This window comes from Argiope bruennichi, chromosome 8 (assembly GCF_947563725.1).
Source record: "Argiope bruennichi chromosome 8, qqArgBrue1.1, whole genome shotgun sequence".
Classification (NCBI taxonomy): Eukaryota; Metazoa; Arthropoda; class Arachnida; order Araneae; family Araneidae; genus Argiope; species Argiope bruennichi.
Window position 1 is genome coordinate 76,723,934 of NC_079158.1, and position 27,454 is coordinate 76,751,387.

At 29.3% G+C, this 27,454-nt stretch overlaps 2 protein-coding genes across 4 annotated transcripts; one reads left to right on the forward strand and one right to left on the reverse strand.

The window, feature by feature from the left end:
* Window positions 1-825: 825 nt before the first annotated feature.
* Window positions 826-12,212, reverse strand: LOC129981161 (uncharacterized). Of its 3 annotated transcripts, none has more exons than XM_056091876.1 (2): window positions 12,063-12,212; window positions 826-3,621 (listed from the first exon to the last, which is right to left on the reverse strand). In XM_056091876.1, exon 2 carries the CDS (start codon window positions 3,561-3,563, stop codon window positions 1,407-1,409), a length of 2,157 nt encoding a protein of 718 aa, XP_055947851.1. In that variant the 5' UTR covers window positions 3,564-3,621; window positions 12,063-12,212; the 3' UTR covers window positions 826-1,406. The 3 variants fall into 3 exon arrangements, with proteins under 3 accessions (XP_055947851.1, XP_055947847.1, XP_055947848.1); XM_056091872.1 differs by lacking the exon at window positions 12,063-12,212 and adding an exon at window positions 11,284-12,054; XM_056091873.1 differs by lacking the exon at window positions 12,063-12,212 and adding an exon at window positions 11,217-11,270.
* A 434-nt stretch (window positions 12,213-12,646) lies between these two features.
* LOC129981162 (uncharacterized) lies at window positions 12,647-13,757 on the forward strand. The gene has a single exon (XM_056091877.1). It carries the CDS (start codon window positions 12,729-12,731, stop codon window positions 13,578-13,580), a length of 852 nt encoding a protein of 283 aa, XP_055947852.1. The 5' UTR covers window positions 12,647-12,728; the 3' UTR covers window positions 13,581-13,757.
* Window positions 13,758-27,454: the final 13,697 nt, after the last annotated feature.

Here is a 27,454-nt window from a genome sequence, read left to right on the forward strand (position 1 = left end):
GAGGTATACAACAAAACGATGACAGGGTGGCCAACATTTCTGCAGTTTGAATTTCCCCGACTTTTCAGGTTTTAAAAATTTTTCCTGGCAGTTTTTGGATGTTTGTTATTTTCATGCTGCTTTATTTTATTCTCTTTAATTACTGCACAATATGTTTTTAACTATTTGAAAAATTGTTTTATTCTTAACTAAAATCAATTTAAAATAAAATTTTATTTTTAAGGAAGAAAAAAAAAATCACCTATTGAATTTCAGATAAGCTTTGCTTCAATTATTTAAAATAATTCCCCTTTTTCAGCAATATTTTACCAACACTAGAAGATACATGATCATCTAGACCAACTTCTAGTCAACCAATCATATCTCAGAACTGTTTGTCAAATTTACTGGCAAAAAAATATAGTACAAAAGTACTGGTGGCATATTGGTGGAGTTCTTAAGAATGAAATGATTTGTTTCTTTCCAGCATGATCTCCCCAATCCATATACAGTTTATCAACATATCAATCAAAACTGAATGATAATTTTACTAATAGAAAAATTACAAATGCAAAATAAAATCTCTACATCAAAATAAGAACAATTCTTCAATGAAATCAAAATTATGTCGACTTTTAGCTCGCCAACTATAATAATAATAAAACAAAATCACTTACACAGTGGCTCAATGGTTAACCTGTAAAATGGAAAGAAAAAGAAAAAAAAAAAAAAAAAAAAAGTAGGAAATTAGTCCTTATCTATTTTTTTTTTCTTTATTGCATAAAAAAAATGTTTTGGAGGTATAAATTTCAAAAAACATAGTATGAATGAATTTTGTACATTTTTGTGGCAGTTTCAGATATTCATTCATTTAGAAATTGTACTTAAAATAAAATTCAACATAACATAAAATACTGTCCACACATTAAATTTATCAAAAATGATGAATTTTTCTACAACTACTGATATTTGAAAAAAGGGAAGAGTTGAAATTATGCAACAATTACAAAGTTTCATCAATAATCTGATAGAATAAATACACACTCACATCAAGACATACAATAACAAATATACAGTTATCAGTTCAAATAAATATTAGTAATATAGTCTATGTATATTCAAAAGATTTTCTCAATACTCTGTTAACTACACAAACACAATGTTAAGAAAATTGTTAATAATTTATGTTTTCCTTTCTTTATGTGCTTTTTATATCATAATTAAAATACATTTCAGTAGTAAGAGAAAAATCCAATAAAGAACACTTTATATATATCATTATATATTACAGGCAGATATAATCAATCATAATTATATCCGATATAATAAAATATTCAAGCAATTTATGTATTCAAATATTATTCCAAGAACAATTTTATCATCAAACCATACACTTAAAAAATTATAAAACTTAAAATAATCATGTTTCAGTTCTTTAAATTTGAAATAATTTGCCTCCTTTTATATTCGTAAAAGATCACAAGCATTGCAGCAAAATCCAATTTTGACAACATATCATCCAGTTTTACGAAAGGATTATCCAACGGAAAGTTCTTTCTGAATACCAGTGTCACAATAGCCTGCTCTGTAGCTGACATTTTGTGCACTGCCGCATTCACGATTCGGGAATATGGTATATATAAAGGTTTTGGCCCATCTTTTGGAATTAAATAATAAATGATAGAATGTACAAAATCCTTTAAAACACTCAACAGATTTTCTGTTTCAAAATTTTCGGGAAAATCATACCCTTTACTTACATCATGGTAATTAGGAGGAAAACCAACAGACTGATCTAAGTAGTCAAAAAAAGTATTTGTTATTCTAGGAGAACTGCAGAACTCACTCACAGTTACATCTCTAAGAGCAGGATGCCTCGAAAATATCTCATCAGCCATCTCTTGCTTTCTTAATATGCACATATTTTCAGTTTTTTGAAAATAATCACTTGCACGTTGCTCAGCAGTAACACCAAGATAAGCAAGAGTTCCTGGCCTTTTTTCCTGTTTATGACAGATAGGATTCTCTAAGAGAGTAGTAGTTGTAGTAGTTTTCTTTATCAAAACACAGCTACCATTTACAGGCTCAATATCAGTATTGCATTCATTACTTTCCATACTTGAATGATTATTACTCAAAGTAGAAGGACCAGGAATAGCCAAATCTTCAATATTCCCAAATGAAACAGCCTGGTTATCATTGCTGCTCCATATGAATGGAGGACTCGTTTCTTGAGAAATTGGAGCAGAGATTATGGGAATATTAAAAAATTGGCTCTGAACTGCATTTTCCTTTTGTTCGTGCGAATGAACAAAAGGAAGCTTTTCAATTTGTTTTTCATCACAATCCGACTGCATTTTTCCAGTAGTTCCATTTCCAACTAAATGGAAATCAGAAGTTATATGAGTAATTGATGATTTAACTTCAGCTTTAACACTTCTTTTAATATTTCCCTCCTGTACAGCTTCCGAAAATGTTTTGGCACTGCTTTTCTTGGGTGTGTCCGTATTACGTGCATAACTTATATCTACATTTCCTTCCACTTTATCAAAAGACCTGACATTTCGTTTCGGTATAGATCTTGGAGTTTTAGCATTATTCTTTTTGACATCTAGATTACCAAGATTTATCTCATTATTTTTAAAAATAACACTTTTTCTAGATTTTTTAACAGAAACAGTAGAATTTAATGTTTTTGTATCAAAAGAATTTCTTTTTGATGATGCAGCACGGTTTGCAACCGATTTCTTTTTGATAGATGCTAATTCACATCCTTCATTATTTTTTTTACTGGAAGGGTTATTTTTTGCATTATTAACTGAAAATCTCTTTACCAGGTCTACTATTGAAAAAATACTTGTATTAATCAAAGGATTTTCAAAAAAAAGTCCTTTACCAAAAACCAATCCAGATGGTTTAGCCACTTGCATGGTTGAGGTTGTGCTCGATTTCTGAGGTAATACATCAACAGGATCATCACTAGATATCACATCAATTCCTGCATGGTTGTTGTGGGACAGAAGAGAGCTTTGCTTAAGAGAAATAGTTGCTTGGTCAAGATTTAAAAAATCACTGGCAGATTTAAATTCTTTGTCATCTGCTTCAGAATTTGAATTTTCTTCATGTGATGGCAATTTAAACGTTTTTTCAGAATTATACAGCTTATTATTTAATCGATCCTTTTGATTTTTCCTAGTGCGCTGATAATTTGAATGAGAGCTTGCTGTTTCAAGATTAGGGGAAGAAATCCAATCATTCGAACTAGAAATATAATAATCAGTATCTTCATCATTAAATAGACAGAATTCTGAATTAACATCCTCCTGATCTTTATTTTTACTATAACTGCTGCTTGTAATACTTGTTGCAAATGCAGAATTTTCTTCTGTGCATAACTCCTCAACAAAAGCAGAAAAAGATTCACTATACACTGACAAACTGGCATAATTTTTGTTTCTTCCATAAGTCTTTTTCGATTGTAAAATATTTGAATCTGTTAAATGCTCAGACATCTTGGGAAAATCAGAAGATTCATGTCCATCACATTTCGAATTATCTTTTTTAAATACTGACTTGATAGACATTATCCGGCTTTCTTATAACAATATGCACAACAGGTAAGTGGATTGGAGTACATTAAACCTAAAAAAATATAAAAAGAATAAACAAAAAGATATGCATACATTAAACAATAAAAGAAAAATGTTTGAATTCTTTTAACTACCAAAAATCTCATGTTAGATGTTAACTAAGTTCACCAATTGCATATAGTTAATACACAAATGCTGAAAAATTCTAAGGAGGAAAAAACACTTCTTTTATTATATATTGAAATTAATAACTAAGCAAATTGATATGCTATGTTGATATTCTAATGAATGATTATATTTTCAACAATCGTATTAAAAAAATCAGGGAAGAACAGAACCTTAGACTCTAGCAATTAAAAACAAAGCAAAAAAAAAAAAAAAAAAAAAAAAAAAAAAAGCTAGAATTTCCAGCTTATTATAAAGATAAACATAAAAAGTAAATTATACCCTAAAACAGTTATATTCTTGTGCTGTTCATTTCAGTGTCCTCAGATTACCACTTTTCAACAGGGTGGGGCATGGAAAAATGAGCATATTTGTGGAATTCATTTTTTTTTCTGTTTAATTTTTATTTTAACTCAAAATTGCATATTGATTGCTTGCATGGCTAATACAAGAGGCAAAAATGTGTTCAGGAATGACACATTAAATATTTATATAACATCATCAAACATGACCAAGATTATCTCATTTTTGTATTAATCTCAAAATGTCATTAAAAAATCAATAATAAATAAAAAAATATTTAAACATAAAAAAATTTGTAAAAAAAGTGAATTACCAAATTTTAAGAATGGAATTCTTAAATCTTCCAATATTCACCATAACTTAATGGTTAGGTCTTTTGGTACTTAATTTGTGCAAAATTTAACGTGCAAAAACTGCACTGCTTTAAAATATTATCAGTATCTCTTTCCTGCAATATTATGAGTTATCAGCAGTTTTGATGATCCAAGGCTGCATATAATACAAGTACACCTTACTGCTAAATATAAACAATTCCTCTTTTTGTCTTTCCTCTCGCTCCTATTTTAACTAAGTAAGCGCACCCTGCCACATATGCAAAACTGCAGAGGGTTATTGCACCCAAGAACGAACAGTAAATGCAGTTTATGTATAAGCATTCCAGAATTTAAACATCTACAACCATTATCAGTACATAAATTTAACAACTAATTTATTTAATGGAGTACAGAATATTTAATTCCATCTGACCAGTAGTGATCTGTATGACAAAATCAAGATGATGCTATATACCATTTATACACTATGCGGAATTACATATTTTTCAGCCAACAGTTTCATGAAGTTAATGAACCTAATCCATTAATTCTAAATGCATTAAAAGGACAAACGAGGTGCAGCAAATTTTAATGCCCATAAAAATTCTGTTTTAAAAGTTCTTGAACCTTCTTTTGGTGTGATAAGTAAGTGCCTGTTTTCCCATATTACTTAGGTTTATTATCTTCTTAAAAAGTAGCAGTACGCAATAAATGAATTTTATGGAACTTCTCAAATACATTCAGCAAAATCAGGATTGATTTCTTTTATCCATCCAATTTATATTAAATAGGGATTTTGGGCAACTCACTGTTTAAAAAAATTACCTAATTCATTATAAATAAGCTAACAGTTTCTAAATTAATAAATTATTCAATAAACTCAAATATGGTTGACTGAACACCACTGCCCTACTTCTGCAGATTAAATATTGCTAATCCCGCCAGAGAAATGTACTCTATTCTTTAAGGCAGTTTCAAAAGTCTTATGCATGCTCATTAGCTACAATTTGGGAATCTCATGGGAAAATACAAACTCTCGCATATATTGAAACTGGAATGACTTATACAGAGGGGGGGGGGGGGGGACACAGAGAGAGAGAAGTGGCAAGTATCCACATTACACATTTACAAATGGCATTGTTTCCGTTTTAGAAGCTACGACTACAATCTTTTATTCTAGAAATCTTTAGAGATCCGTATTTTTAAAGATGGGGACAAAAATTCCCTGTTCTTAAGAAAATTTTCAAATTTCCTGTATTTTCCCAGTTTCCTTAATGGCGTGGCAATCCTGATCAGTACAGTAAAAATATTACGGAACATATGATTTAAAATATTCAAAAATATAACCAGTAAAATATTTTGTGCTTATTAATAATTATTGCCAAAAGAATTGTTTCATTCCAAGAAAAATATCAGCCACTTTTATCTTAATACTTTTACAACTAGTGAACAATCTTTAATTGAATATTATCTCTTGAATTTATTAAAAGTGTATGAAACTTATCCTGAATCAGAGTTTGAACTCTAATATAGTCTATGAATGAAAATGTATAAAAAATTAATTTAGGATTTTAAATATTCAATTCAATTAAAATAAACAGCTATTATTCTTTTATGTATCAATAAATTGTTTATTTCTTAAAACATAGATGCAAGAAAAATTTTTGCCTGGAAAAGAATTTCAGTGGAAAAAACATTAAAGTCCCTGCTCTAATGGCAAACAATACTAGAGAGTTAAGCTATCAAAAAAAGCATTATAATTTTCTCTCTTTTTTTTTATCAACTACATTAGAAAGTAATAATTCCATTATTGATGATGGATTTAAATACTATGTATAAAAATTAAAATCTGATGCAATTAATTGCACAGAGATACTCTGTACGAAGAAAGAAATTCTAAGAAGCGCTATTGTCATTACATCATTTTTTAGTCAGGCACATTCAGCTCCAGATACAGAATAACTACTAAAAAAAAAAAAAAAAAATCCTGACTGATTGCTACCAATTTTGTTTCCTGGCTTTCTTTCCACTTAGAATCATTATATGTGTACAGTATACATTACTAAAAACCCTGTTATGGATTATTTAAATATCTTTATGAAATTTAATTTTAAATCAATAGAATGATCATCTTAAAAAAAGTTATTAAACCAGCATATTACATTTCTTATATAATCGAAATTTCTTAATATTAAAGGTTATGAACTTTGCTCAACATTTAAAAATATTTAATGTTCTTTTCAAAAATATGATAAATACATGTTGCAGCCTAAATATAAAAGCAATATGCAACCAATATTTAGCTTAGCAAAGTTTAAAAAAATAAAAACCAAAATATTATTTTAAATCTTTTTTTTCTTTGGTAAATCCTACAAATTAATTTGCTTTAATCATACACTTTTATTTATTTGCTAAACTCAATGCCAATCATAAATGTATTATTTATTTTTTTAAATTCCTCTTAAAGTTATAAAAAAGATACAATTTTAGTAACAAGTAAAAAATGTTTGCCTATTACAACTAAAATTAAAAATAATAATCAACCATTAATTTTAGAATTGAAATATCAATTATTAAACTAATTATAAAACTTTTAAAACTTCTTTTTGCAAAATTCTGTTTTTATAATTTCTTTCTTAAACCTCTTACTGAGCTGCCTCAAGAATTATTATTTACTGATTTTAGTTTTTAATTTTTTTTGAGCTGGTACCCTGCTTCCTTTTACAATTTTCACTCAATTTCTTTGTTTAGTTTTTTTCTCTTTATACTCTTCATATTTGACTCGTACATTCCTAACACTTAAAATTACTTTGATACTTCAGAATTAATTATTCCACTATTTGCTTAAATGCTGTAAAATCCCCCCCCCCCTATAATGAATGTTTTCCATATTCTTCCATAAACAATTTATTGATCAAACATTCTTTCTCAACATTGAGACAACATTAAAGTTAGAAAGCTATTACTACCATCTTTAACAATGATATGGCATTATTGCAACGTTTTTAGTTGAAAAAGAGTTAAACCAAAATTTATTCACTCTCGCTGCTTTTTGAAAAATAAAAACCGATCTTCCTGATAGTTTTATTAGGATTGTTGTAGGCAATATTCTTCAGCTTATCACTCTTCTTATAAAGAAATTCCAAAAGAATTGCCATACCCTTGAAAAAAATGTCCCAGGTTACTGTTACAAAGATTGTTTTGGTGACATTACATCTGATGTAAAGTGGCTCCCAAAATTGAGTATACACTATACTCATTCTTCTTTAATTTTATTCTTTTTGATCTTAACATTCCTATTTATGGCTAATATTTATAAGAACGACAAAATATACATTAACAAAAATATTAGGCTAAGAAACAAAATGGAGGAATCAATATTTTTATTAAAGTATTTTTATGTCAAAGTTACAAATTCCAAAGTCACAAAATTGAGTATACATTTACAGGGGTGTTTGTGGGACCCCAAAAAATCCCCTGAAACTTTTACGGATTTACTACCGACATTTTGGAGTTTCGCGAAGGGGGGGGGGGGAGAAATGAAAAATTACAATTATGAAGTATTGAATGACCAAATTATAAAAGTTCAATGAATTACTTTTTTTGCAAAATTAATAACCATTAATTTTGCAAAATTAAGACCTTTGAACCCAGGTCACGTGATCGCACATCTGGTCGAACGAAGTCTCTCCCTTTTTTTTCTGCCGCGCCTACTTGCCGAAAAGAATCCAGAAGAGAATGTCCGAGAATCGGGGGAATGAGTCATAACTAGAAATAAGGAAAGAACAAAAAAGAAGTTTTTTCCCCCTTTTCACGCATTATCACTGCCTTTGGAGAAAGAAAGGAAAAGTTTTTACCACACACACTGACCTTGCGTTTTCTGCTTTCAAAGCAAACAAAATTACCCAGATCAAAATAAATAATTCATTATTATTCCTACTTCCTTTTGAACGACGATCCCCGGAATTTCCGGGTATCGAAGTTCAAAATCCCCGGAATTCCGGGGTTTCCCCGGAGCACAAACACCCCTGCATTTAGCAAAATCTATAAAGAAAAAGAGAAAAACTTAAATTAATATTTTGTTGCATATCCTTTTGCATTTAGAACAGCTTGTAAACGGTGTGGCATTGAATTGACAAGAATTTGAGTGGTTTCGACCAATTTACGACCAATCTTCTTGTAATACTATTTTTAAGTGTTCCTTGCCCCTAATATTGTGTTTTTGAACTGATTTTCCTAATTGTGCCACAAATTTTCAATCACATTGAGACCTGGAGATTGAGGAGGGGTGTGCAATTGCAATTTACAACAATCATAACTTAACTATTTTAGCTATATGCTTAGGGTCATTATCTTGTTGAAACAGAAAACTTGACCCTAAACCCAAATGCTGGGCACTTTGTTTTAAATTGTTCTTCCATATATCCAAATATTTGATTTTGTCCATGATTCCATCAAGGGAAACTAAATTTCCCACTGCTTTTGCTGACACACAGCCCCATACAAGAAGTGAACCACCTCCATGCTTGACAGAAGCATTGGTGTTTTTAGGAAGAAGTTCAGAATTGGGCTTTCTCCAAACATAACATCGACCATCACCCCCAAAAACATTGAAATTACTTTGTCACTGAATATTACTTGATTCCAGAAGTCCGGAGGTTTTGAAACATGACTTTTAGTAAATGAAATTCTTTTCTCTCCTTTTACTTTGGAAATGAATGGTTTTGTTCTGGCTATGTGACCATTATAATTTGCTTTTCAGATTACTCTTCGAATTGTTTCTGCAGAAACACACTTTCCAATTGTTCTTGAAGTAAATGTAGCAATTTTTGTAGCATTCACCTTAGGATTGTTTGCTACTTCTCGAATAACTCTTCTCTTGGTCGTGACACCGAGGATTTCTTTTCTTCCTCTTCCAGGTTTATTAACAATTTGGCTATACATTTTATACTTCTGAATAATTTTTTGAACGCATCTTTGATTGCGTTGAATTTCCCTTGCAATTTCTGGTAGAGATTTACCATCTTCAGACAATCGAATAACAAGTTTCCGAATTTCAACATTTGTTTCATTTCTGGAGCTGATTATGATAACCAAAACATTTGTTTTTACTTGGAAATCAATGATTGCCAATTAAAATAACAAAACTGTTTTACTTATTCATTTGAAAATAAATAATAGTAGTCAAGTCACATGTTTTATAAGGTGTATACTCAATTTTGTGACTTTGGAATTTGTAACTTTGGCATAAAAATTACTGTAATAAAAATATTATTGACTTCTCCGTTTTGTTTTTTAGCCTAATACCTTTGTTAATGTATATTTTGTCGTTCTTATAAATATTAGCCATAAATAGGAATGTTAAGATCAAAAAGAAGAAAATTAAAGAAGAAAGAGTATAGAGTATACTCAATTTTGGGAGCCACTATACATAAATGATTTCATAAAATCACCAATCATATATACTTGGCATGAAATGCTTGGGTTGTCAATTTTTCTGGATTTTTATGAGTTTACCCGACTTTTTTTCAATATCCAATTTCCCAGTTCTGTCAACAACCTGAAGTATAATCTAATGCAAAACTTTCACAGCAAGAACTTTTTAAAAGAAAGTTGATGCTTAATTGAGAATATCAATAATTAAAAATATTTTTTCCATTATGCCTACTTTTGAATGAAGTTTTATTGTCTAAATAATATCTTTAACTGTACCTTTTACAAATATTAAAGAATCTGAAATTTCTGACACTTGAAATTGCAACAGAGATAATGACACATAGTATAAGTTGTTTTGATTTACAACAAAATATCAGTAATTCTGAAATTATACTTTTGACTATTAATGGGAACATTTATATCCCACCCATATTTTAAATCCATTCATAAAAAAAAATTATATTCAAAGGGTTTGATAGTATATTAACCAGAATTCAAATAATAAAAAAAAAAAATTATCACTAAGAAATTGAATTTAAATAATGCAAGACTGCCATATTTACAATGAAAGAAACTTAATCATAATGTTAAACTTAATTATATAGAAAGTACTCCAAAAATTATGATTTTAGTTATAACATCTTATAATAACGGAAATTTAAAAACAGATTTAAAACTTCCACTCGGGAATATTTTCATAATAAAAGTAACAAAAAAGTAATCTACCCAAATTTTTATAGCCCTTCTAAAAGTTATATAATTAAAGTACTGTTCTATAATAGTTGAAATAAAGGGGGATTGTTAACGATTAACGTTTCTACAGCAGTTATAATTCTGAAACTACATAAGCCAATACGGATTTCCAAATGAATATATATATATATATATATATATATATATATATATATATATATATATATATATATATATTTGTGCCAATTTTTGTTGAAACATTGGATATGTAATTCAACAGACAAAACTTTATATAAATGATATATTTTAAATATCTCACAAATTTTATTGCATATTCAACAAGAATATATATCCATTACTCTAACACATATCATAACAAAGAAAGAAAATTAAAAACAACATGTATTATCTTAAAAATACAGTAGTATATGAAAAAGTGTTCATTTTTTAATTTATGGAATAAAATTCTTAGATTTATATTATTTATGTAAATTTTGTCTACTGACAAAGGAAACATTGAAAATGTGCATGTATATATTAAATTATTTGACGTCAAACCGAAAATGTTTTAAAGGATAGACATCAAGAAATATATGGTACAGTGAATTCATGAACACTGACAGCATATTGGTGAAATTTTATAACACTAATTATTAAAGCCTAATACTTCGAAAATAATCGTATATCTGATACATTTGCTTTTACTGCAAATCAAAATTAAAAATAATGATCAAACCTGAAAGTATATTATCGGAGTCCACCAGCATAGGTGACAAGTTCTTACCGGCTTCAAAAAAGCTTACCGGCTTATGCTTCAAAAAAGATGGATGCTCAGAGAAACATATCTCCTCTGTGGATGGATGAAAGATGCAACGAAAATGACGTAAATAACTCAAAAATCTCTGCAGCTAATATGCGACAAATGGTTCAGCCAATTACATCTGAAAGAAAAATACACATGGTGCCACCTGTTGGCCATTCGTGTCTATGTACATTTTTCGTCATTATTTAAATTTATTATTATTTTTCCGTGCTCATTTTAAATGATGCATCCTGACGCAGAGGTCAAATTAATAAAAATTTCAATAATTATTATGGATTAAATAAGGCCAAACTCTTTAATTGCGAAAAAGAATCTGCTTTTTCTATGTCAAGCTATTTTAGGTCCAATCAAATGAACGAAATACAATCTAGAGATCGATCGACTCTTTCTATGTCAACCTTTTTGAGTCCAGTCATAGGCTTTCTTTCTCCATCTGTGTGGTTTGTTGCTTCCTGGATTGTTATTGGTTAGAGGATTACGTTTTTATTTACATTATAGATGGAAAAGAGGGGAATTTGTATTATTAAATTACTGTTTACCTATATAAGTTTGAGATGAGACATGAAAATGTTTTTTCCCTCATACCTTCAAATTTTTAATGCCGTAACAGGCATTTTTAAAAATTTAAGCATATCTAGGGTCATTATAAACTCTCCCGAAAGTTTAGAATGGGATTTAAAAAAAACACAGAAAAAATTGATATGTTAGAGGATTTATTTATTTTACATAGTTGAAACTTGCGCTAAAATCTGCGTTTACCATATGAAACTCCAATCAGAGCGAAGCTCACATCAACCTTATGCGCTGGGATGACAGCCTTTGTTGCTAAAAATCCCTTAATCCCCCTTATTCGTTTGAAACAACCTTATACTTTTATAAGCTGCGCTGTAAATGTACTAACATGGCCGATCTCTAGAAAGTGTCATTTTTCGAATTTTATTCCACATTGAGTTGAGTTGTAATTGGCATGATGCTTACATGAGTTGTTATGCTATTTTAAATCCTAAAATATTTAGAAGAAAGAAAAACAAAGTGCAAGGTAGAAAAACAAAATACATTTATCCTGAAATCTTGAACTTAAAAAAGTTTATGAGACATCTATAAATACATGTCGGTAATGATAATCTGTTCCGATGAACGTATTTTTTTAGTTGATGCAAGTCAAATCCTAAAATATTTAGAAGAAAGAAAAACAAAGTGCAAGGTAGAAAAACAAAATACATTTATCCTGAAATCTTGAACTTAAAAAAGTTTATGAGACATCTATAAACACATGTCGGTAATGATAATCTGTTCCGATGAACGTATTTTTTTAGTTGATGCAAGTCATCTGGCATTGCTTTAACTCAGTTTCTATTTTCTGTCCGAAAGCATTTGCGGTTGTTCTTGAAGCTCTTGTTTTGTCAACATTACGTAACGGAAGACATGGCGATGGTCAATGCAAATAATTTTTTTCGGGAATTAATGAAGTTTGGAAAGGGTATTTCTTTGCAAGTAAGAGCTGCTCAGACTGCTGCTGCTGTTGAATCAAGAGTTAAAACATTTTCGATTTACAGATGGGATCCTGATAACCCCACCGAAAAACCACGTATGCAAAATTATGAAGTTGATTTAGATAATTGCGGACCTATGGTCCTTGATGCTTTAATTAAAATTAAAAATGAATTGGATCCTACCCTTACTTTCCGTAGATCTTGTCGGGAAGGTATTTGTGGTTCATGTGCTATGAATATCGGAGGTGTTAATACTCTGGCGTGCATCTGTAAAATAGATACTGACCTTAAGAAACCAGTCAAAATATACCCTCTCCCTCACATGTATGTTGTTAAAGACCTGGTTCCTGATATGAATAATTTCTATCAGCAGTATAAATCGATTCAACCTTGGCTTCAGAAGAAAGACGGTGCACCTGATGGGCAAAAGCAAAATTTACAAAGTGTGGAAGACAGGAAGAAACTGGATGGGCTCTATGAATGCATTTTATGCGCTTGTTGTTCAACATCATGCCCTAGCTATTGGTGGAATGGTGACAGATACTTGGGACCAGCAGTTCTAATGCAGGCTTACCGATGGGTGATTGATTCTCGAGATGAAGCAACTGATGAAAGACTTGATAAACTGCGAGATCCTTTCTCAGTGTACCGGTGCCATACTATCATGAATTGCACCAAGACTTGTCCGAAAAGTTTGAATCCTGGTCGAGCTATTGGAGAATTGAAGAAACTTCTTTCTGGGTTGGCAAAGAAAGATCCACCTCAACTTACTGGAAATGCTTAAAAAATATTTATTCTTTTAATTTTAAAATAAGATCTGTTTTATTTCTTGTAACAAGCACCTGATATTGCATTTCTGAGTATTAATAGTTGTGCACTCAATTATTGTGAGTTGCCTATAGTATCTGTATCTCAAAATGTCTGTATAGCAGTACTGGAATAAATCGTTTACCCCTGGAAATGGATATTTGGATCTCTTATTTATTTTTGAAAGAGCTGCATTAGCATATATGAAGTAAGTAATTGAGCTATCAAAATTGATATGTGGAAAAAGTCAAATTTAAATTATTTTATGTTTATGAATCTTCTATGCATTTTATTAACATATGCACAGCTTTCAATCATCAGGTGTAAATATTAATGAAAAGATATTCCAATTTTTGATGAATGTTAAAATATAACACTTTTAAAACATTTTGAATATTTTGGTCATCAGTCTTTTTTTTTCCTGAAATAATTAAAAAATTGTAATGGAATATTTTAAGATATAAATATCAAATATGATTTGTATTATGTTGTAAAGGAATAAACATAATTCTTTTTGATGTAGTAAACAGTTAAACATGTAATTGTGAGCCCTTTTAATCCATTTCACTTTTATTGCATTATTTTATCAAACTAATTTATAATGAACTTGTTCCAAACTTTTGATGAAAGGAACTAATTGTAATACTTGAAGACTTTTCTGCACTTGCTATTATTTAATTAAAAACAAGAAAAATATGCACTATTTAACCCTTAAATTCTAACTAGGACAAGTCTGAGTTAATTTTCTTTGTAAATGTATTTAAAAAAAATCCTTTTTAAGTATGAAAAGGGGAGGGGGAAAACGTAATAAATTTAATATTAAATTTTTTTAATAATTATTAAATTAAGTAAATTGGATTTCAGAATTAAATTTTGTTTAAAAATAAATTATTAATGTCATTGATAATTATTTATATTATTTTTAGGTTACTAATTATTTTTTTGTTTTAAAAGTTTATAATTTTTTTGCACGAATTTTATTTTTGCATATGTGAACAAACTTTTCATTAAAAAAAAAAAAAAAAAAAACTGAATAATTTGTCCTCTGAATTTAATAAGAATTGCCTTAATGATCTTAATTTTTTAATTGATGAAAATATAATCATCAATAAAAAATATATGTTGAAATGCATTATTTCTTGATGTTGAAATATTGAACATTATTAAAATGTTTAAAAGTACAATAAATACTTTATGATAAATTTAAAAATTGTAAATCTATCAATAAAAATAATTAAAATATAATTTAAGGGTTTTTTTTTCATTTATAAATTTTACTTTTTAAGTTGCTTACATTCATCACTTTATGTAAATTAGAATTATAAAGGCTAAACTTCTCATTAATTGTGAGAGGAAACATAAAAACTCGAAATTAACAATTTGATTTTGGAGGAAAGTGAAGAATTTAAATAATAAATAAAGTAGATTAACTTCAGTATAAAAAATCAAAGTGTCTATAAAAATTTTGATTTTTTTTGGAATCCCCCCCCCCATAATTTAGGCTCAGTGTAAATTGCTATTGGCAATCAATGCTCAACTTTCTAAGAAATCTCTTCAAACCTGCATAAAAATCTGTAACATTTCTGTAAAAATTTTCTTTATAGCAACATATTAGAAAGAATCGTATTAATTTTTGTGTAATTTTTCTCCCCCTTTTTTTTTCTGAGAAGAATATTTATTTTTTTATAATTTTCTATGCTTTTTTAATATTTTATATGTTGTATTACTCATTAATTGAAAGAAAATTTTACAAATCCTATTATTATTTGATCATGATATGCTTGAGTGATTTTATCAAATATAGATAAAGACAAAGGAAAATTTCTTTAAAAGTATTATTGTAGCTAAAAAGAAAATTTTAATTTTAAAATTAATCTTAAGTATAATTTGAGAATAATAAATATTCAAATTATAGCACTTTAAAAAAAATTGATAATTTAAAATATTTAACAAATTACTTTGCATTTGCACAATATCAACATTCTAAGAAATGTGTTTCTTTTAAATTTGAATTCGTTAGATACTTTTTAGCAGCTTCAGTAGTATATTGACATTCTCTGCTTGATGGTGAGAGATCACCAAGTAGAGTAAAAACAAGCATTTAATAAAAAGATATTATATTCACAACATTAATTCTGCCCTATTAATGAATCATTTACTTCAAGGCTCATTTTGGAATATATTAATGAATCAGAGCAAAGTATAGGTTGATTTTACATTCATAAGCTATGATATAATTCTTCAGAACAGTGATAGTTACTATTAGAGTTAGATATTTATTTAACAACACCAGCGGCAATTGCTTCTTATCTCAATCTAAAAGCAATATCCTATTGATAAAAACTTCATAGTTAAATATGTTTATATACAAGCAATCCTCAATATAACTGGATATTTCTAATCATATTTCTAGAATTACGATAAGCTTTATTCAACCTATGTCCTTGAAAATCCTCTCTAAACATTTTCAAAATTGGGGAGAAGGGAAACCTAAAATGGAGCATTTTTTTTTTTTTTTTAATTAAAACTTGAACATTATTTTTTCTAAGTTTTTTTTTTTTTTTTTTTTTTCCTGCTATTGCAGATAAAGTATGAAAGAAACTAGAAATGAAATGTCACTCATTAATCTGGATTATTCCTGGCTGATGTTTGATTGTGGCATTTTTTTCTCTCTTCTTTCTTTTCTTTTCTTTTTTTTCCCTACATTTTAATACATAATGATACTTTAAAAGTGAAGTTATAGGGAAACTAACAAAAGAATGCAGGGGTTAACAGTTAAAAATAAGAATACTACTGAAAACTTCTAGTAGTATTAAAATAAAAAACCCTGAGAAAAGTAGTTGGAGGTAAATTTTCTAAATAATTCCATTTAAAAAAAAACTATTAACTTCACAAATACTTATCATATAAATAGATATGTAAACAAGCTAGAGATTGGAAATAGTTTTTTTGAAACAAAAGATACAGAATAGTAGTTGATAAAGTTGAAACTGTATTCTCAAAAATTGTATGTTGACTTATAGCATTGACAAAAATGCAATGTTTAACTTATTTCAATAGAAAAATAAAATTCTTAATAAAAAATGTTATAGATTAGATTTTTGAACAAATATTCTTTAGAACTAAGTTGAAGGAAAAAAAAATCCCTTTAAAAATGAATTTGAAATTATAAAGATGTAAGGGACAAGTTATGCTTTATTTTAATTTTAATTAGAAAATGTACAGCACAGACTATTCGAAATTTGACACAAATATTAATGTTATCATGAAAAAAGCAAGAGAAAAAAAAGTTACATATGCTTTACAATTTCTATCAATTAAAAATTCTGTATTGTATATTATGTATTGCAAATTAAAATTATGCTACTCAAATTAGAATGTCTAATATTAATAAAAATAATAAATCTATGAAAATAAAGCAATTGTATCCTTAATTACGCTTTGTGCAATTTGAAAATTATGATAAATGAATATTAATTCAATTTAAATCTAATAAAAAGTACAATCTAAATACAAAAAGTACATCTAATAAAATCTTTTTGTCAAAGAAAGGTGTTTTATGGTTCTCTGTACTATATTAAAAAACAGAAAATGATTTGATGTAGGCTTGTTTATGCATATGAATGAAAACTTTTTTTACCGAGAGATTTTTTATTTACTGTTAAAAGTAATTTGAAGACAAATATCTTTTTAGCTTTTAATGATTATAAAGCTATTGAGTTTATGAAATTAAAATTAAGTAATGCCAAATCTTACAATACTTTCATTTTAATTTATGAGAAATTTGGCATATTTGATGGATGGTGAGTGAAATATATTAATATTTTTTAATGACAGTAAATAATTCCATACCTGAAATATAGAACTTTGTTTGCTATGCATCAAATTTGTATGCAGATTTTTCATATATAAATCCATCTTTAAGTATTTTAAAAAGTAGCATTAACTAAAATAAACATCTAAATTTATAAATTTTGAAATAATTACATCGCATATAAAAAGGAATCTAATGTCAGTGAAAATCATAAGTATTATTATGATAATATATATTTAAATAATCAACATTATTTAAGAGAAAGAGTTCTATTAATGCACTCATTTCTGCTGGTGAAACTAATTATTTGTTGCACTGATGTCCTTATCATTACAGATTTAACTATTCTTGAAAAACTGCTCTTCCTTTTTTCTTTATTTTAAATGTGTTTAAGCATATTGTATTTTTTTTTGTGTTTGTGCTGTTTGTTTTTTCATATGTTGTGTTAAGTGTTTTTATTTATATGTTGACTAGACAAAGAGAATAAATTTTGTATATGTGAAACATTCATGCTGAGGCTAGCATATATATATATATATATATATATATATATATATATATATAATTTTGGCACAGCAACATAGATAAGCTCATTTTGTTTAGATTAATTAATTTAAATGATGAATGAAGATGAAATATTTAAAAATAGAATTGGAATAATTGGATTGTGGAATGAATGGAATTGAATTGTGGAAAGTTTGATTATCAGATGAAGGTGAGAAGATTTTAATTTCAGTATAGTATTCTCTAGGTTTTGTTATTAATAGAACTTCAACATTTAAAATGTTATTAGATTTCTGAATTACTGTTTTTTTTATTGTTTTGATTTGAATGATTCAAAGTTGCATTTGATTTGAATAATATAAAATTCTGCTTGATATGAATGTTTTAAAATTAAGAGCCTTAAAAAATGGATGAATTTTTGAAACTCCGAAAGGCTAAAAAGATCTTTAGACCTTCTGTTACAGAATATATTAATAAAATGCAATCAGAATATGATATTAAATTATATATTATCAACATTCTTCAAGATTACGTAGAGTATTTAACAAAAGCATTTAAACTAATTACATGCTTTGATAATGAAATTTAAGAGTATTTTGATAATGAAAAAGAATTATTATGAAATTTATTATGCTGTCAAATAACAGTCAGAAGATTATCATTTGTAGTTGCAAAATTTAGCCACAGTTCAAGATTCTTCAAAATAAACTAAAACACTAGGTAATGGCTTCAAATATTTCTCTCATAAAAATGTTTGAATTTCGGGAACTGATAGACTGAATAATACATTTGGATGCATCTGTAGAAACATATTTAATTACCCAAACTTTCAGTTGCAGATTATTTTAAAGTGGAAATCTATTATTAATAAATGCTTATCAAAAACTCTATAATCTATCAAAGGTAACTATAATTAGTGCCCAAAAGTAAATCTAAAGTTACTATAAAAAGGTACTGTTGGAAAATACTACTACCATTTTCACTCACTCATGTGAGAATGAAAAGCATTGAATTTGTCGAGATAGAAATTTGGTAGAGAAGATCTCTTTATAAATGTTCATATTCAAAATTGTTGATTCCTTTTGCCAGGGTTGGTTACTGTAAGAATTTTCACACACGCAAACATCTGTTTCACCGCACCTAGTTCCCAGATAGCATAGCCTGTAGCACAATATTGTGTGATATTATATAATACTATACAATACTGTGCATAATGTTTTATACCATAAAATATTGTACAATATATGTGTGCTACTAGAGTTATGCGGTTTAACAAATCTGCTGTATTTGTGGGTTCTCCTTCATAGATTTTATTTTTTAAGTAACTCTAAAGGGTGTACCTCTCTAATCTAAAGGATGTAACTCTAAACATATCAAAATTGGAAACAATTTAATCTGGGATTGTATGCAAGAACTTTCATATTCAATAATGTTATTTCCAAAGCCATTGGTAGAATGTTTCTGAAAAGATTTAAACTGGAGCCACACCTAAAATCACATTCTTGACAAATTCTATAAACAGATTTAATAATGAAATAATGGTCATAGTAACATGAATGGATATTTAACAGATGTTATAGCATAATTACAGAATGGCACATATTGGATGCCTATTTGACTGCTTGTTCTAAATGTTTTTTAAAGACCAAAATTGTATTGTTTTTCTCAACATTTCCATTAATAAACATTTTCTGTGTAAAAAAAGTATGCATTGGATTCCTTCTATCCGAAATATTCTTATGTTTATTAGTAAGTATTTTAAAAGGGATATATTTAATTTAAACTGCACTTTAATTTCTGGAATACTACAAATATTGTTAATGCAGTAAGTTTTTTTTTTTTTTTTCTAGTTAAAGAATTGAGAATTTTTTTGTCAATAATCTTGCACATATTTCGACGTCATTTTAAATTTATTAGATATTTCGAGGATGAAATTTTTGATTTTTATGAAAAAAAAAACCTTTTTAATAAAAAAGTGGATAAAATGTCAATAATCAAATCATAATAGGTACAGCATTTTTAAAAGAAAGTTCTTTGTGTGACCATTTCAGTGAATATAAAATAAAGTTCAAAATTTGATTAAATTAAATATTTATTTTCAGTCTTTAGAGATTCCCTTGTTTTGAGCTAAAAAGCAATTTTTTTTTTTTAATTTACTTAAAACTAAGTAATAAAATGAAAGAAAAAAAAAAGACATTCTTCTAAACAAATAATTAAAAGTCTTTTCGAAATAGTCACCTTGAAAGAAATCTAAATCTTATAAACTTGTCAATTCCTAATTTCAATTTTCATGTCTTAAAAGTATTCTTCAGATTGTGAATTCACATTTTAAATCGTTTAAAATAATCAGTTTCATAAATGGATACATAATGTAAATATATCGAGACTACTGTACTTAATACGACTAACAGAATCGGAAGACCATGTAAAAATTATTTTGAAATTCTTTTCAACTTCATATTTATTGATTCAAAAAATATAAAATCTAATTTTTTATTTCATTGTCCCAATTCTGATTCGAAATATGAAATAAAGAATAAATTCTCTACTTTCGTTTTTTTTTTTAATTGGAAATATATCTCTATCTTTAACGCTCTTTCCATTTTTTTTAATAAGCTCTAGGTTCACGAGTAAGCAGGGGTTCACACGAGGCCAACTGTTGCACGCAATGGAAGGTCATGCCTACTTTAGGAAGATCACGCGATCACAATGGGGCAATGGCAAATAGTTGTCCCATTGGGGTCACTGGATGTACCTGAGGTAGGCTTGGCCTTCCATTACATGCAATAGTGTGTCCCCGTGTGAATGCTGCTTTAGAAGAAACTTCCTGTGTAAAGAAATATACAACCACTTCCTGAAAAAGGATTTTAATTTTGTACAGTAAAATATAAATTTACATCTCGGTTCAAACAGATTGCTTCTGTGTACGAAGGAGGTAAGCTCTCATAAGGTGGTGGTTTGTCGTTTTCAAAATGCATTCTTTCGTCTTGAGCCTGCACTGATTTGGTTGCGGAAATATGTCGATTCTCATCCAATTGCCTACAAAGTTTTCTGTAAAAGAAATCAATCAATGATATATGTTAGTAATAAGACTATAATGGTTGAAATAATTTCAGTAAAATAGTGATATCTTTGTTCCTTTCTTTATTGAAAATATTTTAAACTACCAAACGATAAATGTTTAGGACCCAAGGCATAAAAGCTACGTAAAATATTAAAGTAACTCATTACTGAAACCAAAGTAAAATAGGGACCGTTAACTGACTACTCCGAATCGTCCGTAGGCACACGGATAAAGCCGAATGACTGGACCACCGCAATAGCAACACTGTGGTTGAGTCCTAAGGACCATCACCGGCCACGGTACAACCCTTCCCGAGGAAAGTTCATCCCACCATGGATGGGAGGTAGCTAACCCTACCTCTTTCTGTACCCACCAAACCGCCATGCCGGAAGCTTCTTATCCTCATTTTTGAGTTGCCCCCCCTGGGGGAGAAGAGAAAATAATTATTTTAATAATACAATACCGAAATGTTTCCCTTAAAAATAGGCGAATACTTATACATAACACAAAAAGTATTTGTGAAAATTATTTAAAATTTCAAAATTCGTTTTAGAAAGAACAAAATTCTATAATGATAATTGAAAAGAAAATGAGCCATTTTAATTTATTAATGGAAGGGGCTGCATACAAATTCAAAATAATCTCAAAAATACATAAGATTTATTTTATTACTAGTCGCCTCTGGCTCTGAGATGGTTCGTCAGAGATACTGGTTATATTTATTTTAGTTAAATCGTTTAAATAATTATTTAAATATAAACTTATATCTATGATACCGTCGAATTGCCTGGTATTAAAACCATGTTATTTTAATTGTGTAATATCTTTTTATTGTGTATATAACCGTTTTTTGTATATACCAGCCCTATGGCATCATAGCTTTATTAAAAACATAAATATGCTCTATCCATCTTCTAGATTTCACGATATTGTAACCTCACTTCTCTATTCGTCTTGTAAATTATACAAAGATATTAAAAAGAATTCTTTTTCCTTAGCTTTCAACAATGGAAGAAAACCATGCAATTAAATATATGATGAAACAAGCAAAACGATTTGAGTTTCAGGATAACAATGTACAGGGGTGTTTGTGGGACCCCAAAAAATCCCCGGAAACTTTTACGGACTTACTACCGACATTTTGGAGTTTCGAGAAGGGGGGGGGGAGAAATGAAAAATTACGATTATGAAGTATTGAATGACCTAATTATAAAAGTTCAATGAATTACTTTTTTTGCAAAATTAAGACCTTTGAACCCAGGTCACGTGATCGCACATCTGGTCGAACGAAGTCTCTCCCTTTTTTTTCTGCCGCGCCTACTTGCCGAAAAGAATCCAGAAGAGAATGTCCGAGAACCGGGGGAATGAGTCATAACTCGCAATAAGGAAAGAACAAAAAAGAAGTTTTTTCCCCCTTTTCACGCATTATCACTGCCTTTGGAGAAAGAAAGGAAAAGTTTTCACCCCACACACTGACCTTGCGTTTTCTGCTTTCAAAGCAAACAAAATTACCCAGATCAAAATAAATAATTCATTATTATTCCTACTTCCTTTTGAACGACGATCCCCGGAATTTCCGGGTATCCAAGTTCAAAATCCCCGGAATTCCGGGGTTTCCCCGGAGCACAAACACCCCTGTAATGTAATAGAAATTAGGTAGAAATATTTTTTTGAAAAATTAACAAAATTTTGCAGAAATTCTCCTGACTTTTAAATTTGTACAATTCAATATATATATACATATGTATGTAATGATATTTTAAACTCTTAATTTAATCCAAATTAATTTCCAAAACTTTATCTTAATTTAGCCCATCGTAACTTCATTCTAAAATATTCTCTTATTTCGTGATCCAATTCCACTTTCGGTTTAATTAATCCCTTTGTAAAAATAATGCGCCATCAGTACTACGTATCAAATGAAAGTGATACTTTTGCTCTTGAAAAGGTGTCAAAGGTCAACACATGTATTCCTTTGGCGCCTGGCCAGAAATCTTATGTTATATAAGACTAGTGATCATTTGTTCGTCCCTTTTTTGCCTTCTGTGTTTGTGCCGCTCCTCGTCTTCTTGTTAATTATAATGCTTTCTTGAAATGGATATTAAAACGAAATTAAAACTACAAAGTCTTTTCACTGCTTCGAACCTGCATTCTACTTAAACCAAAAATATGTTACTTGTATATATTTATTTTAAAATTGTATAAAATTTATTTTGGTGCAATAGTGCTTTCGGAAATTATCGCGAAAAGCCTGCAAAATTCAGCCTAATTTTTAATTAATTGAAAATCGAATTAAAATATCAAAAACGAAAATATTTATTGTTGGTAGAGGTAATATTATATTATGCCTACTAATAATAAAGATGAATGTATGAGTTGACGCTCTGGTGGGCCTAATCGTTTAACATACCGCTACAAGATTTAGCACAAAAGTAATTATATTATTGCATAAAAATAGATGTTATACCATTTCAAAAATTATTATTAGACTACCACTTATTGGAATAAAAAGTGAAACATATATACACGCATAACTCTTATAATTTTCATTTATATTAAAATTAGTATAAATCCATATAAAATATTTCCATTTTGATGAATCAACTGAATTTTATAAAAAGGTTTGTCTGAATTTCAAAAACGTTTTCCGAAAGATTTATTGTAGTTAAATAAAATCTAAAATATTCTTTTTTAATCATTCGTAGGTTTTCACTTACCCAATGATGATGCATGTAAATAATATACAAAACAGAATTACTATTAATCCCAAGAAAAAAACTCCGGGTGACAGTGAGAAAATTGAAGACTCATCTGTAAAAAAGAATAGTTTATAATTAATGGTTTTAACAGTTTTTTAAAAATGAAAAAAAAAAAAAAATTCAAAGTAACATACTGTATTTAATCTATTTCTTGGTTATGGATTTTTTTAAACAACTACATCCCACCCACCCCCTCTTAGTATGATAGTGTTCCAAATTTGTAATGTTACGTCCTGGTGCAGCTAATTCTATGATAAGGAAGAGTGTCTTGGTTCTATAGTTACTGATGCCAATAGCATAGTCAAGGAGATGCTAGATCGTCTAATGAATGCAAATAAAGCCTTTTACGGACTAAAAGGATTTTTTTAAATCCTTAATACTATCAAGAAATATAAAATTTTTACTATATAAAACCTTAATTATACTAATACTTACCTATGACTCAGAGACCTGGACACTGACCAAAGCTGGAGAAAATAAAATACAGAAAAATTTTGCGTGCCATTCTTGGTGAGATAGAGATCAACAATGTTTGGTGAAGAAGATATAACTTTGAAGTATATAAAATCTATAGAGAACCATATATTATAAAGTTCATAAAAATAAATCGGATGAACTGGGTGGCTCATATATTTAGAATAAATGATGATTCCATATTCAAAAAAAAAAAAAAAAAAAAAAAAATCTTTTACATAAACCTTTAACAAGTAGGAAAAGGGGTAGACACAAAATGAGATGGATGGAGCCAGTAGAGACAGACATCCTGGCTATCCAGGAAAGAAACTGGCACACAAGTGTCAAAAATGGAATGCGGTGGAACAGAATTCAGAGAAAGGCATAGGCCCAACCTGGGTTGTCTAGCCAAATATGATGATGATGATGGAAGAGAGTTTTACATGTAGCTTTAATGGATGCCGAATTAATGACGGAAGATATTTGTGATCATTTGGTGACTTGGCGACGAATTTGTCAACAAAATCGAAGATTCCAGGAACTACAAGAATCTTGCTGATAGCACTATTAGGAGTCATTATACTTCAGGAAAAGTTTTAAGAGTTTCATTTTTAAAAATGTAGATGAAGCAAAACGGGAGAATGGCACAAAATGAGGTTGTTGTACTGCTGGTGACACAATTGGGCTAAAAACGTATTTTTATGACAGAAGTGGTGGTGAAGATTCTGTATTTATGTCGAACTTTAAGTAGTAGCCTTGTACTGTCTTTACTGGAGATGGAGTTCACGATTTTTATCTACAGGATAATGGTAAAAGCATCTCTTGGACAAGTTGTCCTTTTATCATATCTGATTATTCAATCGATCATTTATCATGAGAATTCTGCTGATTTTTAAAAAGTAGTAATATTTATTAAAATGCAAAGTAATACAATTTTTGAATTTATCGGGGGACATTTAAGGTTTTTTAAAAAATTTTATAAAGAAATAAGTTATTAGTTCAAAATGTGTAAAACAATAAAAAAGAAATTAATTTTTGTAGCATGCACTGAGATTAAAGAAAACGCAAATTACTATTTATGCGTCTGTATATTGAAACTAATAGCCAAAACTAAAATTATAATATACGCTCAGTAAAGACTTATCTCTCCCTCTATAGGCATCGCAAGTGTAATTGAGTATTAATTGTAGTGGTAAAAACACAGGAATAAAGGATAAAATCTTATCAACGATCAAGGTCGAATCTCTTCCGCAGGAGGTATGTCTCGTCATCGAAATGGAGTAGCCGATCCCAAACCACAACTACACATATATGAGAAACGAGAATCAATTATTTAACTGGCAATTTCTTTACATATTTGTAGTGCTCCTCGGGAATTAGTTATAATATATAACCAGGACTATAATCCTCGCCCGGCGATGGCACACGGAGAGATTTGAATCATTGTCATCTCAATAATGGAATGTGGCTATAGGATTTGAAGTCCTAAGGCTCACTATTGAAAGAAGGACCAGTCCTTTTGATAGAAGGTAAGTTTCTTCATTGAAATCGGGATAACTTGCTCTCACAAGATCGTTTTACACAATTAGGAAATTTTAACCTGCTTAGTAATATGGCAGTTTCTTATTCACAAATTCGCAATACTCCGCAGTAGGATAATTATAATATAAAAAAGCAAATATATTTGTTTCATAACAAAAATAAGATATCGACTGTAAATTTCAGCTAATGGCAGTTCAATAATTTAAAGCATTAAAAAAAAATCCTAATAAGGAAGTATAGATAAAAACAATTGCTATTACTTGCAGGATGTTTTAAATTTAGATATGCAAATTTTATTAAAATAAAACAGTTTTAATCATCATAGAACAAACTAATGAAGAAGGGACGTGACATCATAGCAATATAACAAATGTAATTATAGAAGTCATTTGATATCTAAAAATATTTGGTCTTAAACTGGTGACTCAGATCGCCCTACAGCACGCCATACTATTCATAATCACTTTACGACAGCTTCAATCTGACAATGATGTCGTGTCCGCATAACAATGGAAATAGGTGTGCTGTAACTTCTGAGGGTGAAGACCCATGAGCACCCGAGGGCAGAAGTCTGACTTCTAGCTCATATGAAGATGACACTCACACACTCGCTTGCACAACCCCTTTTTACAGGGAGGCTCTTTCACACACATCTCAGATAGATCACAGGGGAAAGAACAATCATCCCGAACCAGGACTCAAACCCGAGATGCTCAGATCACGGGGAAGACGTGTTACCCCCAGGCCAGGACGCCGGCGCTTCAATCTGTTGCCTTCAGTGAAAGGCTTGTTAGAGTACATCCCAGGTATGCCTCCCGTATACGCCTTTGCATCCCCCCTGCATTTACTAAGCATCTAATTCAAGTGGTTAGTTAAAATAGACTGAGAAGATATTAGGACAGACTGGATGTACAGTCCTTACCATGCAAATTCTGACCAATATTTTTTGTATTGACGCTAGATTTTAGAATGCCACCACTCCATTGGCGTGGTGTGGAGTAAACGTGAATATGGTGTGACATTTGAGCCTTCTGCAAGAGCAGCAATGGATTACAACTTTACATTAATTCGATTTATTTCATTTGAGTAAACTCACAAAAACAAATGTGTGAGTTTGAAGAGAATTTTCACAAATTTAGAGAAATTATGACTTTTTTTTCTCTAAATAAATTAAATATAAAATTTTTTCACTTTAATGAAATATCAAATAATACGAAATAAATCTTTTAAATAAAGCAGAGATAAATATGCAATGTGGCAATATTTATAAATGGATAATTACTACTAAAGAGAATCACTTGGAGTGATGTTTACTGTTCATTTCAGTATTCTGAGACGACCACTTCCCAACGAATCTCTCTCATTAAGGGGAGACGCGGAAGGATGAGCGCATTTCCGAAATTCTTCGTCATTCTTTGACCTTGATATTCACCCTATTGGATACTTTTTTGTTCAATTTTTTTTCTCACGTGTATGTGGATATCGTTTACTTTCTGACCGTATTATTTCAATTCAGTCTGCGAGTAATCCGAATTTATTTTATTATTAAATGTAAACATCTCCTCCTTTCATCTTTCCTCTCACCCCTATTTTGACAAATTAAACCCATCCTAACGCATGCGCAAAAGTGTGAAGGATTTTAGAATTTGTCTTCTCTAAATGTTCCCTACCGCTTAAATCACTATAATTTGGGCTGAAATCTTTTGTTTGAATCT

What these genes read in the sequence shown, in the direction of transcription:
- LOC129981161 (XM_056091876.1), bottom strand. Translation starts at nt 3,563, where the DNA reads ATGTCTATCAAGTCAGTATTTAAAAAAGATAATTCGAAATGTGATGGA.
- LOC129981162 (XM_056091877.1), top strand. Translation starts at nt 12,729, where the DNA reads ATGGCGATGGTCAATGCAAATAATTTTTTTCGGGAATTAATGAAGTTT.